This window comes from Pelophylax lessonae (assembly GCF_965119305.1).
Source record: "Pelophylax lessonae genome assembly, chromosome: 4".
NCBI classification, from domain to species: Eukaryota; Metazoa; Chordata; class Amphibia; order Anura; family Ranidae; genus Pelophylax; species Pelophylax lessonae.
This window is the reverse complement of record NC_138771.1, coordinates 405,211,094-405,232,934: the sequence shown is the minus strand read 5'-3', so window position 1 is coordinate 405,232,934 and position 21,841 is coordinate 405,211,094. Positions and strand designations below refer to the sequence as shown.

Here is a 21,841-nt window from a genome sequence, read left to right as displayed (position 1 = left end):
GAGAGAGAGAGAGAGAGAAGAGAGAGAGAGAGAGAAGCGAGAGAGAGAGAGAGAGAGAGAGAGAGAGACACAGCGAGAGAGAGAGAGAGAGAGAGAGAGAGAGAGAGAGAGACACAGCGAGAAGAGAGAGAGAGAGAGAGAGAGAGAGAGACACAGCGAGAGAGAGAGAGAGAGAGAGAGAGAGAGAGACAGCGAGAGAGAGAGAGAGAGAGAGAGAGAGAGAGAGAGACAGAGAGAGAGACAGAGAGAGAGAGAGAGAGAGAGAGAGACACAGCGAGAGAGAGAGAGAGAGAGAGAGAGACACAGCGAGAGAGAGAGAGAGAGAGAGACACAGCGAGAGAGAGAGAGAGAGACAGAGACACAGCGAGAGAGAGAGAGAGAGAGAGAGACAGCGAGAGAGAGAGAGAGAGACAGAGACACAGCGAGAGAGAGAGAGAGAGACAGAGACACAGCGAGAGAGAGAGAGAGAGAGAGAACAGCGAGAGAGAGAGAGAGAGAGAGAGAGAGAGAGAGACACAGCGAGAGAGAGAGAGAGAGAGAGAGAGCACAGCGAGAGAGAGAGAGAGAGAGAGAGAGAGACAGAGACACAGCGAGAGAGAGAGAGAGAGAGACAGAGACACAGCGAGAGAGAGAGAGAGAGAGAGAGAGACACAGCGAGAGAGACAGCGAGACAGCGAGAGAGACAGCGAGACAGCGAGAGAGACAGCGAGACAGCGAGAGAGACAGCGAGAGAGAGAGAGAGAGAGACAGAGAGAGAGAGAGAGAGAGACAGCGAGAGAGAGAGAGAGACAGCGAGAGAGAGAGAGAGAGAGAGAGAGAGAGACACAGCGAGAGAGAGAGAGAGAGAGAGAGAGAGAGACACAGCGAGAGAGAGAGAGAGAGAGAGAGAGAGAGAGAGAGAGAGAGAGAGAGAGAGAGAGAGAGAGAGAGAGAGAGAGAGAGAGAGAGAGAGAGAGAGAGAGAGAGAGAGAGAGAGAGAGACAGCGAGAGAGAGAGAGAGACAGCGAGAGAGAGACACAGCGAGACAGAGAGAGAGAGAGAGAGAGAGAGAGACACAGCGAGAGAGAGAGACACAGCGAGAGAGAGACACAGCGAGAGAGAGAGAGAGACACAGCGAGAGAGAGAGAGAGACACAGAGAGAGACAGAGAGAGAGACAGAGAGAGAGAGAGAGAGAGAGAGAGAGAGAGACAGAGAGAGAGACAGAGAGAGAGACAGAGACAGAGACAGAGACAGAGACAGAGACAGAGACAGAGACAGAGACAGAGACAGAGACAGAGACAGAGACAGAGACAGAGACAGAGACAGAGAGAGAGAGAGAGAGAGAGAGACACACAGAGAGAGAGAGAGAGACAGAGAGAGAGAGAGAGACAGAGACAGAGACCGCAGCTCCATGTGTAAACAGACAAACGGAGCTGCAGCTCAGGCGTCCCCATAGCAAGCTGCCTCCTGTGGGGCACTCGACAGGAGGGAGGGCTGGGAGCAGTGAAGAGTTTATTTTAAGCAGTTAAGGACCAAGCCTATTTCTGGCACGTTGTTTGTTTACAAAATAAAATAACTGAATTTTTGTAAAATCTTACCTGTAAAATTCCTTTCTCTGAGTCCTCCGACAGTCGCCGCTTCCTCTAAGTCATCAGTGTTGGGTATTGACTTACCATCCGCAGGAGTAGCTAGGCATATAGACTTAGTCCAAAGACAAAAGGCATTAGCATATACACACTTGTCGAAAAAGTGTGCACTGACGACCAAGTCGCAGCTTTGCACACCTGGGCCACCGAAGCCCTATACCAATAGGCCCAGGACGCACTCACAGATCTGGTAGAGTGCACCTTAACAAGGGAAGGGTGGAACCCGTTCCTTCAAAGCATAAGCCTGTTCAATGGTCTGTCTGATCCATTTGGCGATAGTCGCTGCAGACGCAGCCATGCCCTTCCGAGGTCCCTCAGAAGGACAAAGAGGGAATCCGTCTTCCGAAAGGACTCCGTAGACGACAGGTAAACCCTGATCGCCCTGACAACATCCAAAGAGTGCAGAGCAACCTCCTTAGGATGCGTAGGCTTCGTACAAAGCGAAGGCAGGACAATGTCCTCATTAATGTGGAACTCAGAGACCACCTTAGGAAGAAAGGAGGGAGGCGGGCGCAAGACCACCTTATCCCGGTGAATCACCAAGTAGGGAGAACGGCAAGATAACGCTGCCAGTTCAGACACCCTGCTTGCCGAAGTGATCGCCACCAAAAAGGCAACCTTCTTAGACAGCAGAGGCAACGATATTTCCTGAATGTTTTCAAAGGGAGCACGCTGTAAGACAGACAGAACCAAGTTCAAGTCCCATGGAGGTAAGGGCTCCTTCCTGGGAGGAGCCAAATGTCGCACACCTTGAATGAAGGTGCGAACCAGGGAATGAGACGCCACAGGGCGTTGAAAAAGAATAGCCAGTGCGGACACCTGGCCCTTGATCGTGGCCAGCGCCAGGCGCTGGTCCACACCAGAGTGGAGGAAGGCCAACACTCTTGACACAGAGTACGAGTGAGGGGAGAACCCCCTGGACTCACACCAGGCGAAATAAGCCTTCCAGGTACGGTAATAGATTTTACCGGAGGAGGTCTTTCTAGCCTTGACAAGGGTAGGGATGACCTCAGAAGAGAGACCCCTGTCCTTCAGGACCAGGGTCTCAACAGCCAGGCCGTTAAAGCCATCGACCGTAAAACAGGATGGAAGATCGGACCCTGAGACAGGAGATCTTTCCGCAGAGGCAGACGCCACTGAGGCGCCACTGCCAGGTGAACAACGTCGGCGTACCAGGACCGGCGTGGCCAGTCCGGAGCCACCAGAATCACCAGGTGCAGTTCTGAGACCAATCTGCGGAGGAACCGGGATAGCAACTGAATCGGAGGAAAGGCATACAGACGATACTGATGCCAAGGGGCTACCAACGCATCCGCCACCTTTTGATTTAGCCGGGATGCGAACAGATCCACGTCTGGGGATCCCCACCTCGCACACAGCAGTCGAAAGACCTCCGGGTGTAGGGACCATTCCCCCTGGTCCAGGGTCTGGCGGCTCAGATAGTCGGCCTGCCAATTGTCCACACCCAGAATGTGAACTGCCGAGATCGCCGGGACGTGTGTCTCGGCCCAAGACAGAATGTCGGTCACCTCCCAGGCCGCCCGAGCACTCCTGGTGCCCCCTTGGTGGTTGATGTAAGCCACTGCGGTCGCATTGTCCGTCTGTACCCGGACAGGACGGCCCCGAAGACGGCCCGACCACTGGAAGAGACAGTTTTATCGCTCGCAGTTCCAGCACATTTATCGGGAAGGAGGATTCTTCCTCCGATCAAGTGCCCTGGGCAGACAGGTTGCCCAGAACTCCACCCCAGCCCGACAGGCTGGTATCCGTGGTAATCACCGTCCACACCAACGGACGGAAGGACTTGCCTTCCGCCACGACGGGGACAGGAGCTACCACAGAAGAGCCAATCTGGTCTGACGACTCAAGGAGACACACAGATCCAGGGACTGAGGCAGTCTGTCCCACCTGGCCAGGATCTCCGCTTGGAGAGCCCGCGTTTGAAACTGAGCAAAGGGTACCGCCTCGAAGGCCGATACCATCAACCCCAGGCCCCGCATACAGGTCCTGAGTGACGAGGACGGGCTGTCCCTGAGGGACCTGATCTCGTCCCGCAAAGTCCAGAGCTTGTCCTCCGGCAAGAACACCTTTGCCTGAGCAGAGTCCAGAATCATTCCCAGGTAGGGAAGACAAAGCGATGGAGACAACGTCGATTTTTGAACGTTGATGGTCCATCCGAACTCCTGGAGCGTCTGCATCGTGGTGGACAGATCGCGCACAAGGCCCTGGCTGGCACGTGATCTCAGAAGTAGATCGTCCAGGTAACCCAAGACCGCAATGCCCTGAGCCCTCAGTAGGCCCAGAACCGGCGCCAACACTTTGGTAAACACCCTTGGTGCCGAAGCAAGACCGAAAGGCAACGCCACAAACCGGTAGTGGTCCTCTGCGATAGCAAACCGAAGGTACCGCTGATGACCCTCGAAAATGGGGATGTGCAGGTACGCATCTTTTAGGCTGCATTCACACTTGAGCGTAGCGTTTTTTACCGCGATTTTACCGCGATTTTTTCAGGCGTTTTTCATTGACATCTATCAAAAACGCTGGTAATCAGCCCAAAAAGAAGCTCATGTACTTTTTTCAGCTACAGGCGTTTTGCAAAACGCTCAGATGTGAACAGGGGCCATTTAAATGAATGGGGTTTTACTTGTTGGGCATTTTGGAAGCGTTTCTTTTGAGCGTTTTTGGAGCTGAAAACGCCCAGGTGTGAATGTAGCCTAAGATCTATCGAGGCCAGGAATTCCCCTGGACTCAAGGAGGCCACCACCGAACGGAGAGACTCCATACGTCCAGAATAGGATGCACTTTGCCCTCCTTTCTGGGCACAGTGAACAGATTGGAAAAAACCCCCGAAACCTGTCCCGATGAGGCACCGGGACAATTACTCCCTGAGCAAGCAGGTCCTGCACCGCTTGATGCAAGTCCTGCAGACGCCCCGGAAGCAGATGAAGATTGGAGGGAAAGAACCTGTCCGCCGTCCGGGAAAGGAATTCGATCTTGTATCCCGATCGAACGACTTCCAGAACCCACCTGTCCGATATCCGGAGCAACCAAGGTTGCGCAAACGTCCCCCCACCCCTGAAAATGGGTGAGGACGCCCCTTCAGGCAGAGGCGGATTGACCCGCCGCGCCAGCATTGCCGGACTTCTGCTTACCCGCCCAGGGCTTCTTCTGACTGCCCTGGGCCTTGAAGGGCTTGCCCTTGGATTGGTTCCGAAAGGCACGAAAGGACCCCTGATCTAGGCGCAGAACCCCACTTGCCTCGAAAAGACTTGTTCTTCGGGTTCTGGGGCAGCATAGTGCTCTTGCCCCCCCGTGACGCCTTTCACCAGGGTGTCCAACGCCTCGCCAAAAAGGCGAGAGCCAGTGTTGGAGACAACATGTAGTTTTACGTGTTCTGATATCAGATGCTTCTGGATAATTGAACCTAACTGCTACTGGTCTGGAATGCAAAGTGACCAACAGGACATTCCGGACAAGAGTCATAAATGGGAATTCTTATTCTCGCAGGATGTTCTCGCATACACCTCCTATTGTGAAATATGGGTGTGGAGAAGCCTCAGACAAGATCTCCTAGGGAGGTGATTCCAACAGCCAGCATAGGGAAAATCAGCAACTGTTTTCCCGTGAGGACTGGTCAGCCGACCAGCTCTTCAGCGATATCAGTCGCCAGTTAAGCACCGCGACACTAGAGAGGCGAGCCACTAAGGGGGCCTCATTCAAGGCTGCATCACACAAATACATGACTCCTTGGTGGATCTGATCCACCATTTCCAGCCGGGCAGGCGGAACACCATCAGACACGAGATTGCTCCTAAGCATCTTAGTCCAATCAGCCACGGCCTGAGCCACCAGAAAGGACGCGAAAACAGGTTTGAGCAACGAACCCGCCACCGTATAGGAATGGCGAGCTAGAGACTCCAACCGCCGGTCCGTGGGATCCCGGAAAACCGGGGTATCCTCAGTAGGAACCAAGGTAGCCTTGTTTAACACGGCCACAGTGTGATCTACCTGTGGAGGCACGCACCATCGTGATTCCGTAGCCGGCGCAAAAGGATAAAGCAACTTGAACCGATTAGGTACCAGGAATGGACGTTTCAACGTGCGCCACATGTCATTAACAGTGTAATGAAACTCAGCAGGGCAGGGAAAAACCTGCACCAACTTGCGGGTCCTGTGCGTCCCAAAGGAGGACACAACGCCCGGAGGACAGGGCTCATCCTCTAAATGTAAGGTTTCCTTAACAGAAACAATTAACTCATCCATGGTCGCCCGTTCTTCAGGTGACCCTGGGGAGGAGGTATCAAACCCCTCCATCTCAGCCTCCCCCTCAGACCCCGGGGGGTCCAAGGATGAGCGGGACCCTGAAAAGGGCACGCTCGCAGCAGCCATATCCCCATCTGAATCAGAAGAGAGAGACAATCTGGGCCTCTTTTTTGCAGCACGTTCAGACATCAGCATTTCCATATTAGACACCAAAGTCGCCACCACAGCAGCCAAATCGGGTCGCAGTGGGGCCACAGGAGAACTGGGAACCCCCACTAAAGCTGGGGGGGGAACTTGCTTTCCTGAGAATCCATTGCTCAAGTTTTCAGAAACAAACAGTGCAATAAAATTTGTACTGTCCCTTTTAAAATCGCTGCGGCATGCGCAGCCCACCGCTACAGCTACAGTGACAAAAGTGACCCCAACAGGAGAAGAGAAACTGAGCCAGAAGCGATAATACAGAGGAAAATTGAGAGCGATAACCTGCAGAGCCCGCAGAGTGCTGCTACCGATGTCCTGCTGCCGATGGAAAGGAAGTGCTGCTGAAGTAGGCTGGACTATAGACTGCCAGCCTCGGGGAAAATGGCTGCCCCATAGGAATGCATTGGAGGCTACGCCAAAATGGCCGCCGAACATGCGGTCGGACTGATCGTTTCACTTCCCACAAAATGGCGGTGGATGGCGCCAAAATAGCATGCAGCATCACCCCAGATGAGCTACACATACCTGCCCATAGCCAAGATGGCGGACCGCGTGAATAGACACCGCTGCGGTCACCACACAACCAAACGTCTTCACCCCCAACAATGCACCGAAGTGACACAGGGAAAGGGACCCCCAGACAACATACAGTATCTGCACAAGCGATCCCCGCAGGGATCGCACAGGGAGTCACACAGGCACAGACATGGGGAACACACAGCAACACAGACTGCCACCCCAGACAGAGGCCCCACACAGAAGTACTTACCTGTACCAGATGGTGTGGGAAGCCTCTATGCATGGAAAACCACTGTCCTCACCTGACAGGGAGTGCCGTGAGCCAGGGACATGACACTGCAGCACCGCAGATGTGTCCTGTGAGGTAGCCACCTCACGGCTGCATCCCTGCAGCGAACAGGGATGGGTCATTCGTAATGCCAGGGCGAACCATAGCTGAACGCTCGATGGCGGGCTGGGGGTCCATCTGACCCTTTTGCCCTGGAGAACCAGGGCGGTCAGTCCGAATCCCAGCACCGCATGATCCATCTTCATCCGAAGAGAAGACTAACACTAGAAGCTGACAAAATAAACAGCTAGTAAAGTAAGAAAAAAAAAAAACTGACATTTTCAAAGAAAATCAAATAAAAGATTAGGAAGGCTGAGACTGAAGCCCCAGCACAAGGTATGCCTGACTACTCCTGACGCTAGGCAGATTAAAAACTGAGTTGGGAGTGGTGATGCAGGGGGGTATTGACCAGATGGGACAGCCCCCATGGGTGTGTATATGCTAATGCCTTTTGTCTTTGGACTAAGTCTATATGCCTAGCTACTCCTGCGGATGGGAAGTCAATACCCAACAGTGATGACTTAGAGGAGGCGGCAACTGTCGGAGGACGTAAGAGAAAAAGTATTTTTTTGGTAGAAAATTACTTCGAACCCCCAAACATTTTTAAAATATATATATATATATATATATATATATATATATATATATATATATATATATATATATATATATATATATATATATATATATATATATATATATATATATATATATATATATATACATACATATACATACACACACACACATATATATATATATACACAGTCAGGTCCATAAATATTAGGACATTGACACAATTCTAATCTTTTTGGCTCTATCATGGATTTGAAATGAAATAAACAAGATGTGCTTTAACTGCAGACTTTCAGCTGTAATTTGAGGGCATTTACATCCAAATCAGGTGAAAGGTGTAGGAATTACAACAGTTTGTATATGTGCCTCCCACTTTTTAAGGGACCAAAAGCAGTGGGACAATTGGCTGCTCAGCTGTTCCATGGCCAGGTGTGTGTTATTCCCTCATTATCCCATTTACATGGAGCAGATAAAAGGTCCAGAGTTCATGTCAAGTGTGCTATTTGCATTTGGAATCTGTTGCTGTCAACTTTCAATATGAGATCCAAAGAGCTGTCACTATCAGTGAAGCAAGCCATTATTTGGCTGAAAAGAAAAAAAAAAAAAAAAAAAACCCATCAGAGAGATAGCAAAAACATTAGGTGTGGCCAAATCAACTGTTTGGAACATCCTTAAAAAGAAAGAACGCACCGGTGAGCTCAGCAACACCAAAAGACCCGGAAAGACCACGGAAAACAACTGTGGTGGATGACCGAAGAATTCTTTCCCTGGTGAAGAAAACACCCTTCACAACAGTTGGCCAGATCAAGAACACTCTCCAGGAGGTAGATGTATGTGTGTCAAAGTCAACAATCAAGAGAAGACTTCACCAGAGTGAATACAGAGGGTTCACCAGAAGATGTAAACCATTGGTGAGCCTTTAAAAACAGGAAGGCCAGATTAGAGTTTGTCAAACAACATCTAAAAAAGCCTCCACAGTTCTGGAACAACATCCTATGGACAGATGAGACCAAGATCAACTTGCACCAGAGTGATGGGAAGAGAAGAGTATGGAGAAGGAAAGGAACTGCTCATGATCCAAAGCATACCACCTCATCAGTGAAGCATGGTGGTGGTAGTGTCATGGCGTGGGCATGTATGGCTGCCAATGGAACTGGTTCTCTTGTATTTATTGATGATGTGACTGACAAAAGCAGCAGGATTAAGTCAGAAGTGCTTCGGGCAATATCTGCTAATATTCAAGAGGATGTAAACCTCCGAATTTAAAAAAAAAAAAAACACCTGAAAGACAAACACATAATGAGCTAGTATGCATCGCATACTAGCTCATTATGAAATACTTACCTTAGAATGAAGCCCCGAAGTGCCGACCGCTCACCTCTCTCATGGGTGACATGTTCTGTCGCCCTTCTTCCGGGTTTGCATCCGGCCATCTGATTGACTGGAGCCGCAATTACGTACGTCACTCCCGCGCATGCGAGCAGACGGTCACGGCACGGGGCTCTGAAGGAAAGGCACCAGCGGCCGTTCCTTCAGAGTGCATGCGCCAGTGATGTCACTGGCTGAAACGGTACATGTTTAGGAGATATTTACAGTACCTATAGGTAAGCCTATAATGAGGCTTACCTATAGGTACAACCTGCAGAGGAGGGTTTACTTCCTCTTTCAGCCAAATGCTTCAGAACTCATTGGACAGTGCTTCACAGTGCAGATGGACAACGACCCGAAGCATACTGTGAAAGCAACCAAAGAGTTTAAGGGAAAGAAGCGGAATGTTATGCAATGGTTAAGTCAATCACCTGACCTGAATCTGATTGAGCATGCATTTTTTCCACTTGCTGAAGACAAAACTGAAGGGAAAATGCTCAAAGAACAAGCAGGAACTGAAGACAGTTGCAGTAGAGGCCTGGCAGAGCATCACCAGGGATAAAACCCAGCGTCTGGTGATGTCTATGCATTCCAGACTTCAGGCTGTAATTGACTGCAAAGGATTTGCAACCAAATATTAAAAAGTGAAAGTTTGATTTATGATTGTTAATCTGTCCCATTACTTTTGGTCCCTTAAAAAGTGGGAGGCACATATACAAACTGTTGTAATTCCTACACCGTTCACCTGATTTGGATGTAAATACCCTCAAATTAAAGCTGAAAGTCTGCAGTTAAAGCACATCTTGTTTCTTCATTTCAAATCCACTGTGGTGGTGTATAGACACAAAAAGATTAGAATTGTGTCAATGTGTGTGTGTGTGTGTGTGTGTGTGTAGCAGTCTTTCAAACGCAATTTCTTGGGAAAATAAATTTCACTGCATTTAAAAAAAAAAAAACTAAACAGTAAAGTTAGCCCCATTTTTTTATTTTGTATATTGTGAAAGACGTAACGTTGAGTAAATAGATACCCAACATGTTATGGTTTAAAATTGCTCACACTCGTGGAAATCTCTATAGGGGAAGCTTTAAAAAAAAAATTTTTAACGGTTACCAGTTTAGAGTTAGAGGAGGTCTTTTTCCAGAATTATTGCTCTCCCTCTGGAGATCCCTCATGTGTGATTTTAACAGAGTTTTCATTTGCGGGCACGACTTACGTATGCGTTTTCTTTCGTGCGCAAGCTCGCGGGGACGCTTTAAATTTTTATTTTTTCCTATTTTATTTGCCTTTTTTTTTTTTTTTTTTTTTAACTGTTCACTTTTATTGCTGTCACAAGCAATGCAAACATTGCTTGTGATGAGTACTTTTATAGAGGGATCGGGGGTCTAAAAGTGAAGTGACATTGCTTCCAGGTTACATGATCGGAGACCCAATCGAAGCCGAATCCGGCTTCGTTTGGGACTTCAACCAGCCGGCGGAGGTGCCGGATGGTTGCCACCCGGTGGGATAATGGCCAAGCGGCTGCTGGCTTTATCTTCTGAAAGCCGACTGCCAGCTTTAAAAAACAGCAGCTGCAGGCATCATCCCGGTACAACCGCTTCTGCAAGCAGACGTAAAAGGTACGTCGGTTTGTGGGAAATGGTTAAAGGAAACTTTACAATCATTTTAACAAGTTTGCACTGTGTTAGGGTCTTTGGATAAAAAGGTCACATACACAATACAACACAGCTGTCCTTGACTCAGTGCACAATGAAAGAGCAGCCTGAATGGGAACTTTCGAATGTATAGGAATGGCAAAGGATGGCAGATAAGCTCAAATGTAAGAAGTATTGTTACAGTGATTTTAAAGGCAGGTTTTTTTATCTTAATGCATTCTATACATTCTATGTAAACCTGATTCATGAAATTTGACCTAAGCACATCTATCTGCAGTGTTTTCTTATCTCTCTCCAAAGCCCTGAGTCCAGTAGCTTTCTGGGCTCCATTCTTCTTTCATCAGCATGATAACTTCTGACAAGTTCTCCATTAACAGAAAAAAACAGGTTGAAAATATGTGTAATGGGAGGTTGCTATAAATAGATTAGCAGACTGGCCAAGCATGTCTCCAGACCTAAACCCTATTGAGCATCTGTGGGGCATCCTTAAACTGAAGGTGGAGGAACACAAGGTCTCTAACATCCACCAGCTCTGTGATGTCATCATGGAGGAGTGAAAGAGGACTCCAGTGGCAACCTGTGAAGCTCTGCTGAGCTCCATGCCCAAGAGGGTTAATTCAGTGCTGGAAAATAATGGTGGCCACACAAAATAGACATTTTGGGCCCAATTTGGACATTTTCACTTAGGGGTGTACTCCATGTCTAAACTGCTGGCAACAAAAGTAACGGCTGTGTGTTGAGTTATTTTGAGTGGACAGCAAACTTACATTGTTATACAAGCTGTACACTCACTACTTCACATTGTAGCAAAGTGTAATTTCTTCAGTGTTACATGAAAAGATATAATAAAATATTTACAAAAATGTGAGGGGTGTACCCACTTTTGTGAGATACTGTATTTGCTTATCAGATAAGGGAACAACAGTGTTCAGCCTTCTCCTGCAGGGACCGCCAGTGAACTCCTGTTGCTGTGGATGGTCAGATGGAAGCCAGTATGCCAGGTAAGGTCTGCAGGGCCAGCGTGAAGTGCACAAATTATAGATGTGACATCATAGGAAGAACAGGTGTAGGACAGCAGGCTACACGCTTGGAGCTTCAGCTACTTCTACAGGCCTAAGGCCCCTTTCACACAGGCAGACCGTTCAGATCCGCCTGTCCGTTTTTTAGCAGATCTGAACGGTCCCCTTTTGCATTCCTATGGGGCATCGGATGGCAGCGGAGACATGTCCGCTGACATCCGACCCGATGCGTCAAATCTGGACTGACGGATGGAAACCATATTTTCCATCCGTCCAGCGGATCGGATGAGAACGGACTGACGGTCCGTTCCCATCCGATTTCCCCCATAGAGATGCATGGGGAACTGACAGCTGTGTCTCCGCACACAGCTGTCCTGCTGCTCAGCGGGGGATCGGCGGCTCGATCCCCTGCTGAGAAAAAACGGAATCCGTCCGACGGATGGATAGTGTGAAAGGGGCCTTAGATGGCATTGCTCTACTAATGATAGACAGGACAGACACCTGGTGGTGTTTGGTGGCTGGGGGGAATTGCATGACTAGCAATAATACAGTCTGTCCACAATGGCATTGATCCAAAATGTTTATCATAATAGACTACACAAACAGTAAAAAAAAAATAATTGAAAATATAAAAAGAGTATTTTATAAAATTAATAAAAAATACTATAATTGGTGACATTTTCAAAAAATCAATCAATTGATGCACAGCAAAGAATAAAAAAATGATCAAAACACTCAAATAATACACTGCTTAAAAAAAAAAAAAAAAAAAAAAAGGAACACTTTCTAATCAGTATAGCATCAAGTCAATTAAACTCCAGGGATACTGGTCAGTTAAGTAGCAGAGGGTGGTGCTAATCAGTTTCAGCTGCTTTGGTGTTAATGAAATTAAACAGGTGTACTAGATGGGCAACAATGAAACCACCACCAAAACAGGAATGGTTATACAGGGGGAATCTACTGAAATTCTTTACCCTACTCTTTTCTCACTGTTTTTTACTAGTTTTGCATTTGGCTAGGGTCAGTGTCACTACTGGTAGCAGGAGGCGATACCTGGACCCTATAGAGATTGCACAGGCAGTCCAACTCCTCCAGGATGGTACATCAATAAGTGCCATTGTGTCTCCCAGCACAGTCTCAAGAGCATGGAGGAGATTCCAGGAGACAGGCAGTTACTCCAGGAGAGATGGACAGGGCCGTAGAAGGTCCTTAACCCATCAGCAAAGACTGGTATCTGCTCACGTGTGCAAGGAGGAACAGGATGATCACTGCCAGAACCCTACAAAAATGACTTCCAACAGGCCACTGGTGTGAATGTCTCTGACCAAACAATCAGAAACAGACTTCATCAGGGTGGCCTGAGAGCCCGGTGTTCTCTAGTGGGCCCTGTGCGAGTAGCTTCCACCTGAGCACACGATACAGATGTGAAAGGGTCTGGAGAACGTTATTGCTTGCCTGTAACATCGTTTAGCATGACCGGTTTGGTGGCTGGCCAGTGATGGTTTGGGGAGGCATATCCATGGAGGGACTCGCAGACCTCTACAGGCTAGACAATGGCACCCTGACTGCTATTAGGTATCGTGATGAAATACTCGGACCCATTGTCAGACCCTACGCTGGTGCAGTGGGTCCTTGTTTCCTCCTGGTGCACGACAATGCCCGGCCTCATGTGGCGAGAGTATGCTGCCAGTTCCTGGAAGATGAAGAAATTTATACCATCGAATGGCCCAAACGCTTGCCTGACCTAAATCCAATAGAACACCTCTGGGACATTATGTTTCGGTCCATCCGATGCCAAAAGGTTGCACCTCATTCTGTTCAGGAGCTCAGTGATGCCCTGGTCCATATCTGGGAGGAAATACCCCAGGACACCATCCGTCTCATTAGGTGCATGCCTCAATGTTTTCAGGCATACATACAAGCATGCGGGGGGCCATGCAAGCTACTAAGGACCATTCTGTGTGGCTGCAATGAAATTTCAGCAAAATGGACTAGCCTGCTGCACCATTTTTTCACTTTGATTTTCGGGGTGTCCTTGAATTCAGCCCTGTGTAGGTTGATAATTTTATTTCCTTTAAAAGAGAAGGTATCCCTTCATTCCTAACACATTACCCAGTCTATAGTAGTATAGCTATCCAGCATGAGTTTTTTTTCCCACATTGAGATCTGATGTGTTTTCAAAGTGTTCCTTTAATCTTTTTGAGCAGTATGTATGGATGCATAAGGTTAGAAGGAGGGGGGAAAGAGAAGAAAGAAAAAAAAATAAAGGGAGGGGGGTAAGGCAATGTTGAACTGATTCTTGCACATACCTAAAATGGTCTTTTTACCCCCCTCCCCCTTTTTTTTTTCTTTTTACTCTGACCTTATGCATTCATTTATAAGTGTTTGATCTTTTTTTTTTTTCGTCCTTATCTTTTATTAATGTTCATCAGTTGATTAATTTTTGACCATGTCCCATGGGTTTCACAGATTATAGTCCTTTACATAGTTACATAGTTAGTGAGGTTGAAAAAAGACATCAGTCCATCCAGTTCAACCTATGATGTGTTTGTTCGCTGTTAACCGTACATTGTATACCCCTGTATGTTGTGGTCTTTAAGGTGCCCATCTAATAGTTTTTTGAAACTATCCATGCTCCCTGCTGATACGACTGTTTGCGGAAGAGAATTCCACATCCTTACTGCTCTGACAGTAAAGAACCCCCTACGTATTTTAAGGTTAAACCGCCTTTCCTCTAGTTTTAGTGAGTGGCCACGTGTCTTATTGTATTCCCTTTCTCTGAATAGTTTGTTCCTTATGCTAGGGTCGCCAGTACAGCATTTGTACATTGATATCATATCCCCCCTCAATCGTCTCTTCTCCAGAGAGAATAATTTCAGTGCTTGTAGTCTTTCCTCATAGCTGATGTCCTCCATTCCCCTAATTATTTTTGTTGCCCTTCTCTGGACTCTTTCCAGTTCCAGCACATTCTTCCTGAGGACCAGTGCCCAGAACTGGACAGCATACTCCAGATGTGGCCGGACCAGAGTCTTGTAGAGTGGGAGAATAATCTCTTTATTTCTGGAGTGAATCCCCTTTTTTATACATCCCAGTATTCTGTTGTCTTTGCTTTCAGCAGCTTGGCATTGCATGCCACTGCCAAGCCTGTTGTCTACCAGTACCCCCAGGTCCTTTTCCATCTTCGATTCACCCAGAGGTTTCCCCCCTAGCGAGTAGCTTGCTTTCTGGTTTCTGGCACCCAAGTGCATTACTTTACATTTTTCAACATTAAACCTCACCTGCCATGTAGTTACCCACCCCATTATTTTGTTCAGGTCCGCTTGTAAGGTTTCCACATACTGCATAGAAGATATTGGCATGCTTAGTTTAGTATCATCCACAAATACTGAGATTGTACTAGATATCCCCCCCTCTAGATAATTTATGAATAAATTAAACAGGATTGGTCCCAGGACAGAACCCTGGGGGACCCCACTTTCCACACCCGCCAAATCAGAGTCCTCCCCATTAATCACCACCCTTTGCACTCTCCCCTGGAGACAGTTCTCGTTTCAGGTACTCACCTTATGGTCCATACCTACCTTCCTTAGTTTGAACAGTAAGTGTTTGTGGGGAACGGTGTCAAAGGCCTTTGCAAAGTCCAGATACACCACATCCACAGGCTTACCTTTATCTAGATGGCAACTCACTTCATCGTAGAAGGTTAATAGATTGGTTTGGCAAGAACGATTTTTCATGAATCCATGCTGATTACTACTTATAATACCGTTTTCATGACTAAAGTCTTGTATGTGGTCCCTTAACATCCCCTCCAAAATCTTGCAGACTACTGATGTTAGGCTGTCGGGCCTATAGTTACCCGGGATATATCGCAGCCCTCTTTTAAATATTGGTACCACGTTGGCTTTTTTCCAATCAGCTGGCACCATACCCGTCTGTAAACTATCCTTAAAAATCATGAATAATGGTCTGGCAATCACCTGGCTGAGCTCTTTAAGAACCCTCGGGTGCAAGCCATCCGGTCCCGGTGATTTATGTTAAGTTTCTCTAGTTTAATTCTAAGTCTATCTTCTGTTAGCCATGGCGGTACTTCCTGAGGTGTATTATTTAGTTTGGCCTTACAAGCTGGGTTAGTGTAGCCCCCCAATTCTTTTGTGAAGACTGAAGAGAAGAAATTATTTAACACTTTCACCTTTTCCCTGTCCTCTGTGGCCAAAACTCCCTTATCGTCTTTTATGGAGCCAATGTGTTCTGGCCTTGCTTTCTTACTATTTATATACTTAAAGAATTTCTTGGGGTTCTTTTTACTCTCTTCCGCTATATGTCTCTCGTGTTCTATTTTAGCCGCCCTGATTTTGTCTTTACATTTCTTATTACACTCTTTGTAATGCTTGAATGCTGCCAATGACCCCATCAGACTTGTATTTTTTGAAGGTCTTTTCTTTAGCAATAATATGCATTTTTAAGTTGGAGTTTAGCCACCCAGGGTTTAGTTTTGCTCTTTTAAAATTGTATTTCCCTTTGGAATGCACTGGTCAATCCCTTTGTTTAGTATGCTCTTGAAGCACTCCCATTTTTCCTCTGTGTTCTTTTATTAATTTATTATTTTCTGATTATATTTCTAACTACTTTATTTATTACTGTTTGTGTAGTCTAGGGTGATAAACATTTGCTTTAATGCTATTGTGTACAGACTGTAGTATTGCTGGTCACAGAAGTCCTTTAGCCATTAAACAGCACCAATAATACAGTATATATAGAACTTTATACAGAACAGTGTAGAAGGAGCTGAATCTCAAAGCACGTAGTCTGTTGTCCTACACCGACCGGTCCTTCCTGTAATGTCACATTCACCCATGTGTGCACTCCACGCTGGTTCGGAGACTTCCTGGTTCCTACCTGACATTCAGGCTTCCATCTGACTATCCACAGAGACAGGAGTCCACTGGCAGGTCCTGCAAGAGAAGGCTGAGTGGTAGTGTTCCCCTTATCCGACGAGCGAGTATCTTGGTTTTATCCTGTGAGTTTTTATGACCATTTGCAAATAAATTGTATTTTATTACTGCACTTCCCCTCCCTTCCTTTTTATCTTCACATATAGAGCAGGCATACTCTGGGGACAGCTGTTGCTTACCATAACCTATGCACTTCTTTTGGACTTCATGGATAGTAATACTGTTTAGCATACTCTGTACAGCAATTAACCCTTTCTGTGTGACATAACCCCTTACTACCTACCAGGTTTTAGAGCCATTTTAATGTCTAGGGCCAATTTCACATATATTAAGAATTACAGATTTTATCAATTAGATTAACGACTCATATTCAGTGGCAGTCACAGACATGGCAAAGAAAGCAACTGTTTCCTATTTGTCCCTTTCTCACTGCAGCCCAGAGGTGCGGAGCAAATGCTCAATGGTCACTATTGTGGTATAAAAAAAGCAAAGTTTATTCTTAGGGCTCCTTCACACAGTTAGTCCAGGGGCAGTAAAAACCGGCAGATGTGCTCCGGTTTTACTGGTCCAGTAACAGCCCACCTAAACACAGGACTGCAGCTGCTCAGAACTGGCATTTTGAGGGTTTTTAAAAGAAGTGAGGTTGTGACATAGCAAGAGTCCTCTGAAAAGATATCCACCACTGATCCGTTTTCCAAAGGGCTGCATGTGTAAACAAACTCTTAGAAAGAAAAAATAATAGATTCCTACCCAGGACGCTTTCGATCTCTGGATCGTGATCTTCTGCGATCTCTGCTGCGTGATCTTTCCCTTCTACGATCTCTGTCACGCTCCCGACTTCGGGATCGGCGGTCATCTCTTTTGGATCTCTTATCAGGAGGGGAGCGGCTTTTTGACCTGCTGCCAGAGCGGCCACGTGATGATGAGCGTTTTCGGTAATGTCTAAAAGCAAGAAATAAACCATAACTCAACAATACTAATCTGAATCGTGGGGAGTACTGTTAAGGTTGAGCAAAAGTTTGGCCGAACATCGTCCGTTAGCGTTTTGAAATCTCCAGCAGAATCGCTGTGATTATGCCCACAATCGCACTACAATCTCAAAAACACATGTTTGGGTGCCATTCATCTTCAATAACACCTAAACGCAGTGCGGTTTTGCCGCAAGTTATTGTCGCGAACCGCAACACGCAAAGCTTGTCGGCCAAAAGAGGCTCCTGCTCTTTTTTGGGTACCAAGCTTTGCATTGAAAATGAATGGTATCTAAACGTGCAATTTGCTACTACAGTGCAATTTGAGATTGCAGGCAGAATCACAGCGATTCTGCCCGAGATCCTAAAAGGACAAATGTGAACGCACCCCAAGGCTACATTAACACCCTCAATAGGGGCCGGTGTGAATTGTAGCGGCAATTCCTTATGCGGCTCTCAGTGCAACTGCCGGTCTCGCTCACTATAATGACAGGTTGTCTATGGTTGCACCCACACAAGCTGCGTTCCGGTGATCACTGGCTGTGCACAGAGCAGTGAATAGCTGTGGCAACCTGTCATTACAATGAACGGGGTCAGCAGCTTCACAATTTCACTGAGAGCTGCAGAGGAATTGCAGCTGCAATTCACACTGGCCCTAATCATCGCTGTGAATGTAGCCTAAAACAACTTCTGTCCATTTGGCTCCTCCCCCCTCCCCCAATTAGATCTTTTTTAACCGGTTCCGGACCGCCCACCGCCGATTTACTGCGGCAGGATGGCCCTCCTGCTCGAAATGACGTAGACCTATGTCGGTCGTGCGCTCGGAGCTAGGGGGCGAGCACGTGCCACTGGCAGTGTGCTCCGGCCCCCACTCGGCAGCGGGAACTCTGATGCACAGGGCAGGTGGCTCCGATTGCCGTCTGACACCTGCGATCTCTCCCCCCTGAGAGAGAAGAATGGTCAGCTGTTGTAAACACAGCTGACCGTTCTCTTTGGAATAATCACAGAGCTCCTGTGATCCTTCTACACAGGTCTCTATGATCATTTCACAAGCCACGCCCCCCACAGTTAGAATCACTCCTCTAGGCTCACATTTAACTCCTTTATCACCCACAGTGTTGACCCCTTCCCTGCCAGTGTCATTACAGTTAACAGTGCATATTGTTTAGCACTGATTACTGTAGTAATGTCACTGGTACCCCCAAAAGTGTCAAAAATGTCAGTTCGGGGTCCGATCTGTCCGCGGCAATGTCGCAGTCCCGCTTAAAATTTCAGAACGCCGCCATTACTAGTAAAAAAAAAATAAAAATGATAAATCTTTTACGTAGCTCGTAGACACGATAACTTTTGCACAAACTAATCAAAATACTCTTATTGCAATTTTTTTTTTTACCAAAAATATGTAGCAGAAAACAAATTGGCTTAAGGCCCCTTTCACACAATCCGGTCCGTCGGCAGACTCCCGTTTATCTCAGTGGGGGATTGATCCACCGATTCCCCGCTGAGCAGGTGGATGGCAGCTATGTCTCCACGCTGTGTGCAGCTGTCAGGTCCTGCTGTTTTCTATGGGAAATCGGATGGGAACGGACCGTCTATTCATTCTCATCCTATCCGCTGGACGGATGGAAAATAGGGTTTCCATCTGTCCAGATTTGACGGATTGGATGTCAGCAGACATGTCTCCGTTGACATCCAATGCCGCATAGAGATGCATGGGGAGTCCGTTCAGATCCGACAAAAAAAAAAAAAACGACAGGCTGATCTGAACGGTCCCCGTTGTGAAAGGGGCCTTAAATGTTCCAAAATTTTGATTTTTTTTGAGAATGTTATATAGCAGAAAGTGAAAAACTTTAGACGTGAATGACATAGCACCCTCTTATGCAGGGATCCTAAAACTATGGCCCTCCAGCTGTTGCGGAACTACACATCCCATGAGGCATTATAAAACTGACATGCATAGACATGATGGGAATTGTAGTTCTCGAACAACTGGAGGGCCATAGTTTGAGGCTCGGTTCACACTTGTGCGATGCGGGAACGCTGCGAATATATAGCGTGATCCCACATTGCATCCACACCTCTGACAGTTCACACTGCCATATGCGATACGCAGGGGGTGTCAATTAACCACTTAAGCCCCGGAAGATTTTACCCCCTTCCTGACCAGGGGGTTTTTTGCGATTTTTTTACTGCGTGACTTTAACGGACGCTGTACCTAAACGAATTTCACGTCCTTTTTTTCCCCACAAACAGAGCTTTCTTTTGGTGGTATTTGATCACCTGTGCGATTTTTTGATCATGTGCTATAAACAAAAAAAAAAAAAGAGGGTAATTTTTGCAAAAATAACAATATTTTTCACTTTTTTTTATATGAAATTCCCCCCCAAAAAAAAAAAATGTAAAAATCAAATTTTTTTTTAACATTTTCGGCCAAATTGTTTTATGCTACACATGTTTGGGGGGGGGGAGATTTGAAGATTTGTCATTTTTGGTGTTTTTTTTTTTTACCGAGTAATGGCGGCGATCTGCGATTTTTTTTTGCGGTACTGCGACATTGCGGCAGACAGATCGGACCCTTGACTGACATTTTTGACACTTTTGGGGTTACCAGTGACATTACTGCAGTAATCAGTGCTATATATATGCACTGTTACTGCAAAAATGACACTGGCAGGGAAGGGGTTAACTGTATTGGACAGGGAGGGGTTAAGTGTGTCCTAGGGGCGTGCTTCTAACTGTGCAGGGACATTGCTACTGGTGTAAAAACAAAGATCAACGGTTCTACATAGTAGAACCGTCTGATCTCCATTTTTACACAGGGGAGAATGACAGGCGGCTTGTTTACATAAGCCGCTCTGCCTTTCTCCCGCTGTACCGACGATCGGCGAGTGACCGGCGGACATCGGGTCCGCCGGTCACACGCCCGCACTCCTCCCTGAACGAGCCGAGGCGGGCGCGCGCTCGCCCGCTATTGCCTCCAATCCCAGTGACAGGCGAGCGACGTAGATCTACGTCACTCTGCCTGGCCGGGGCTGACTGCCGCAGTAAATATACTGTGCGCAGTCGGCAACCGGTTAAAGGTTAACGACACCCCCAGTTTGAGTGCAATCTGCAAGTATGCACAGAATCGGATCGCACAAGTGTGAACCACTGTGCGATCCGATTTTGATGCGGCTGAAAAAATGCCTCCTGTGCGTTTTTGGTGCGGATGCAGCGGGACTTTGTATGGCTGAAATTCGCACCGCACGAGATCGCATGTAATGAAGGAGCAGTGCGCTCCGAATTACATGCGATCTCCGCAGCCTCACAAGTGTGAACCGGCACTGAAGACCTCTGCTCTAATGACTTATCCATGTCACACATCCCAGGAAGCAGGACTTCTGGAGGTATTCCGCTTCTGCACAAAATGTGCCAAAGGCCTCTGCCAGGTCTTCTGAAACCCGCAGAGGTCTGCAGCACATTGCCACATATTAATATTATTCAGGATTTCTATAGCGCCAGCAGTTTACAATGTTAGAGGGAGACAATACAATAAAATACAAGAGGATTAAGAGGGCCCTGCTCAGAAGAGCTTACAATCTGTGCGCAGCAGGTATCTTGTCCCCAGATGGCAGCGTTGTGTGCGTATGCTCAGGTGTGCTGCAGATCTCTTCCAAGTCTCCAAGACACCTGTGCATGTGCAAGACATTTAAACATTGCCACAGGGGTTGCTGGGATTGAAGTAATGAGTGAAGAGGTGCTCTTCCTAGTCCAAAATAAAAATAACAAAACTTTTGGCTGTAGACACACTGTACGCTCCATAAGATAGTACGGGGATCAGACATGCTTCCTCAGGAACAGTGTCCATGTCTGCATACAGAGGTATGAAATATAAAGAACAGATGTGTGAACGAGGCGCCTTACAGGACCTGCGCCATCAGATCAAAGCGCTCAAACAATAACACTGACAAAAGTTGTATTCGAAGCACGCCATTTCCCCGGACCGCGCCGAATATTTACAGGAACACGTTACACAATGCTATGACACCAACGCATATTCACTCACCTAGACTCCCTGCCCATCGTTCCACTTGGCCTTCGCTCGAGCTCTCTCTCCTTACACACTAGGCGACGAGGAAAAACTAGCGGGCCTCCCAACAGAAACACTGCGGACAATCTATGCACAGCGCCACCTAGTGTCCGGAGGATAAAACAGCAGACAATCCTCCAAGAGCGTGAGTTTACCGGGGCAGGTTTATTAAAATTCAGTCGAACGTGTTTTTAAACGCAGTACAAATAGATAACGCTCAACTGTTCTTGATTTTAACCACTTCAGCCCCAGCAAAATTTACCCCCTTAATGACCAGGCCATTGTTTGCTTTAACC

The 21,841-nt window shown here is 47.1% G+C and overlaps 1 protein-coding gene across 1 annotated transcript in view; it reads right to left on the bottom strand.

Annotated features, from left to right (window-relative positions):
- The window catches only part of DDX46 (DEAD-box helicase 46), a 395,525-nt gene extending 373,963 nt beyond the window's left edge, over positions 1-21,562 (bottom strand). The window contains exons 1-2 of the mRNA XM_082254255.1: positions 21,522-21,562; positions 17,259-17,450 (exon numbers count right to left, since the gene is read on the bottom strand). Coding sequence (XP_082110381.1) covers positions 17,259-17,450; positions 21,522-21,538 — 209 coding nt within the window. The 5' untranslated portion in view covers positions 21,539-21,562. The remainder of the gene's footprint in view (positions 1-17,258; positions 17,451-21,521) is intronic.
- Between the last annotated feature and the right edge of the window lie 279 nt (positions 21,563-21,841).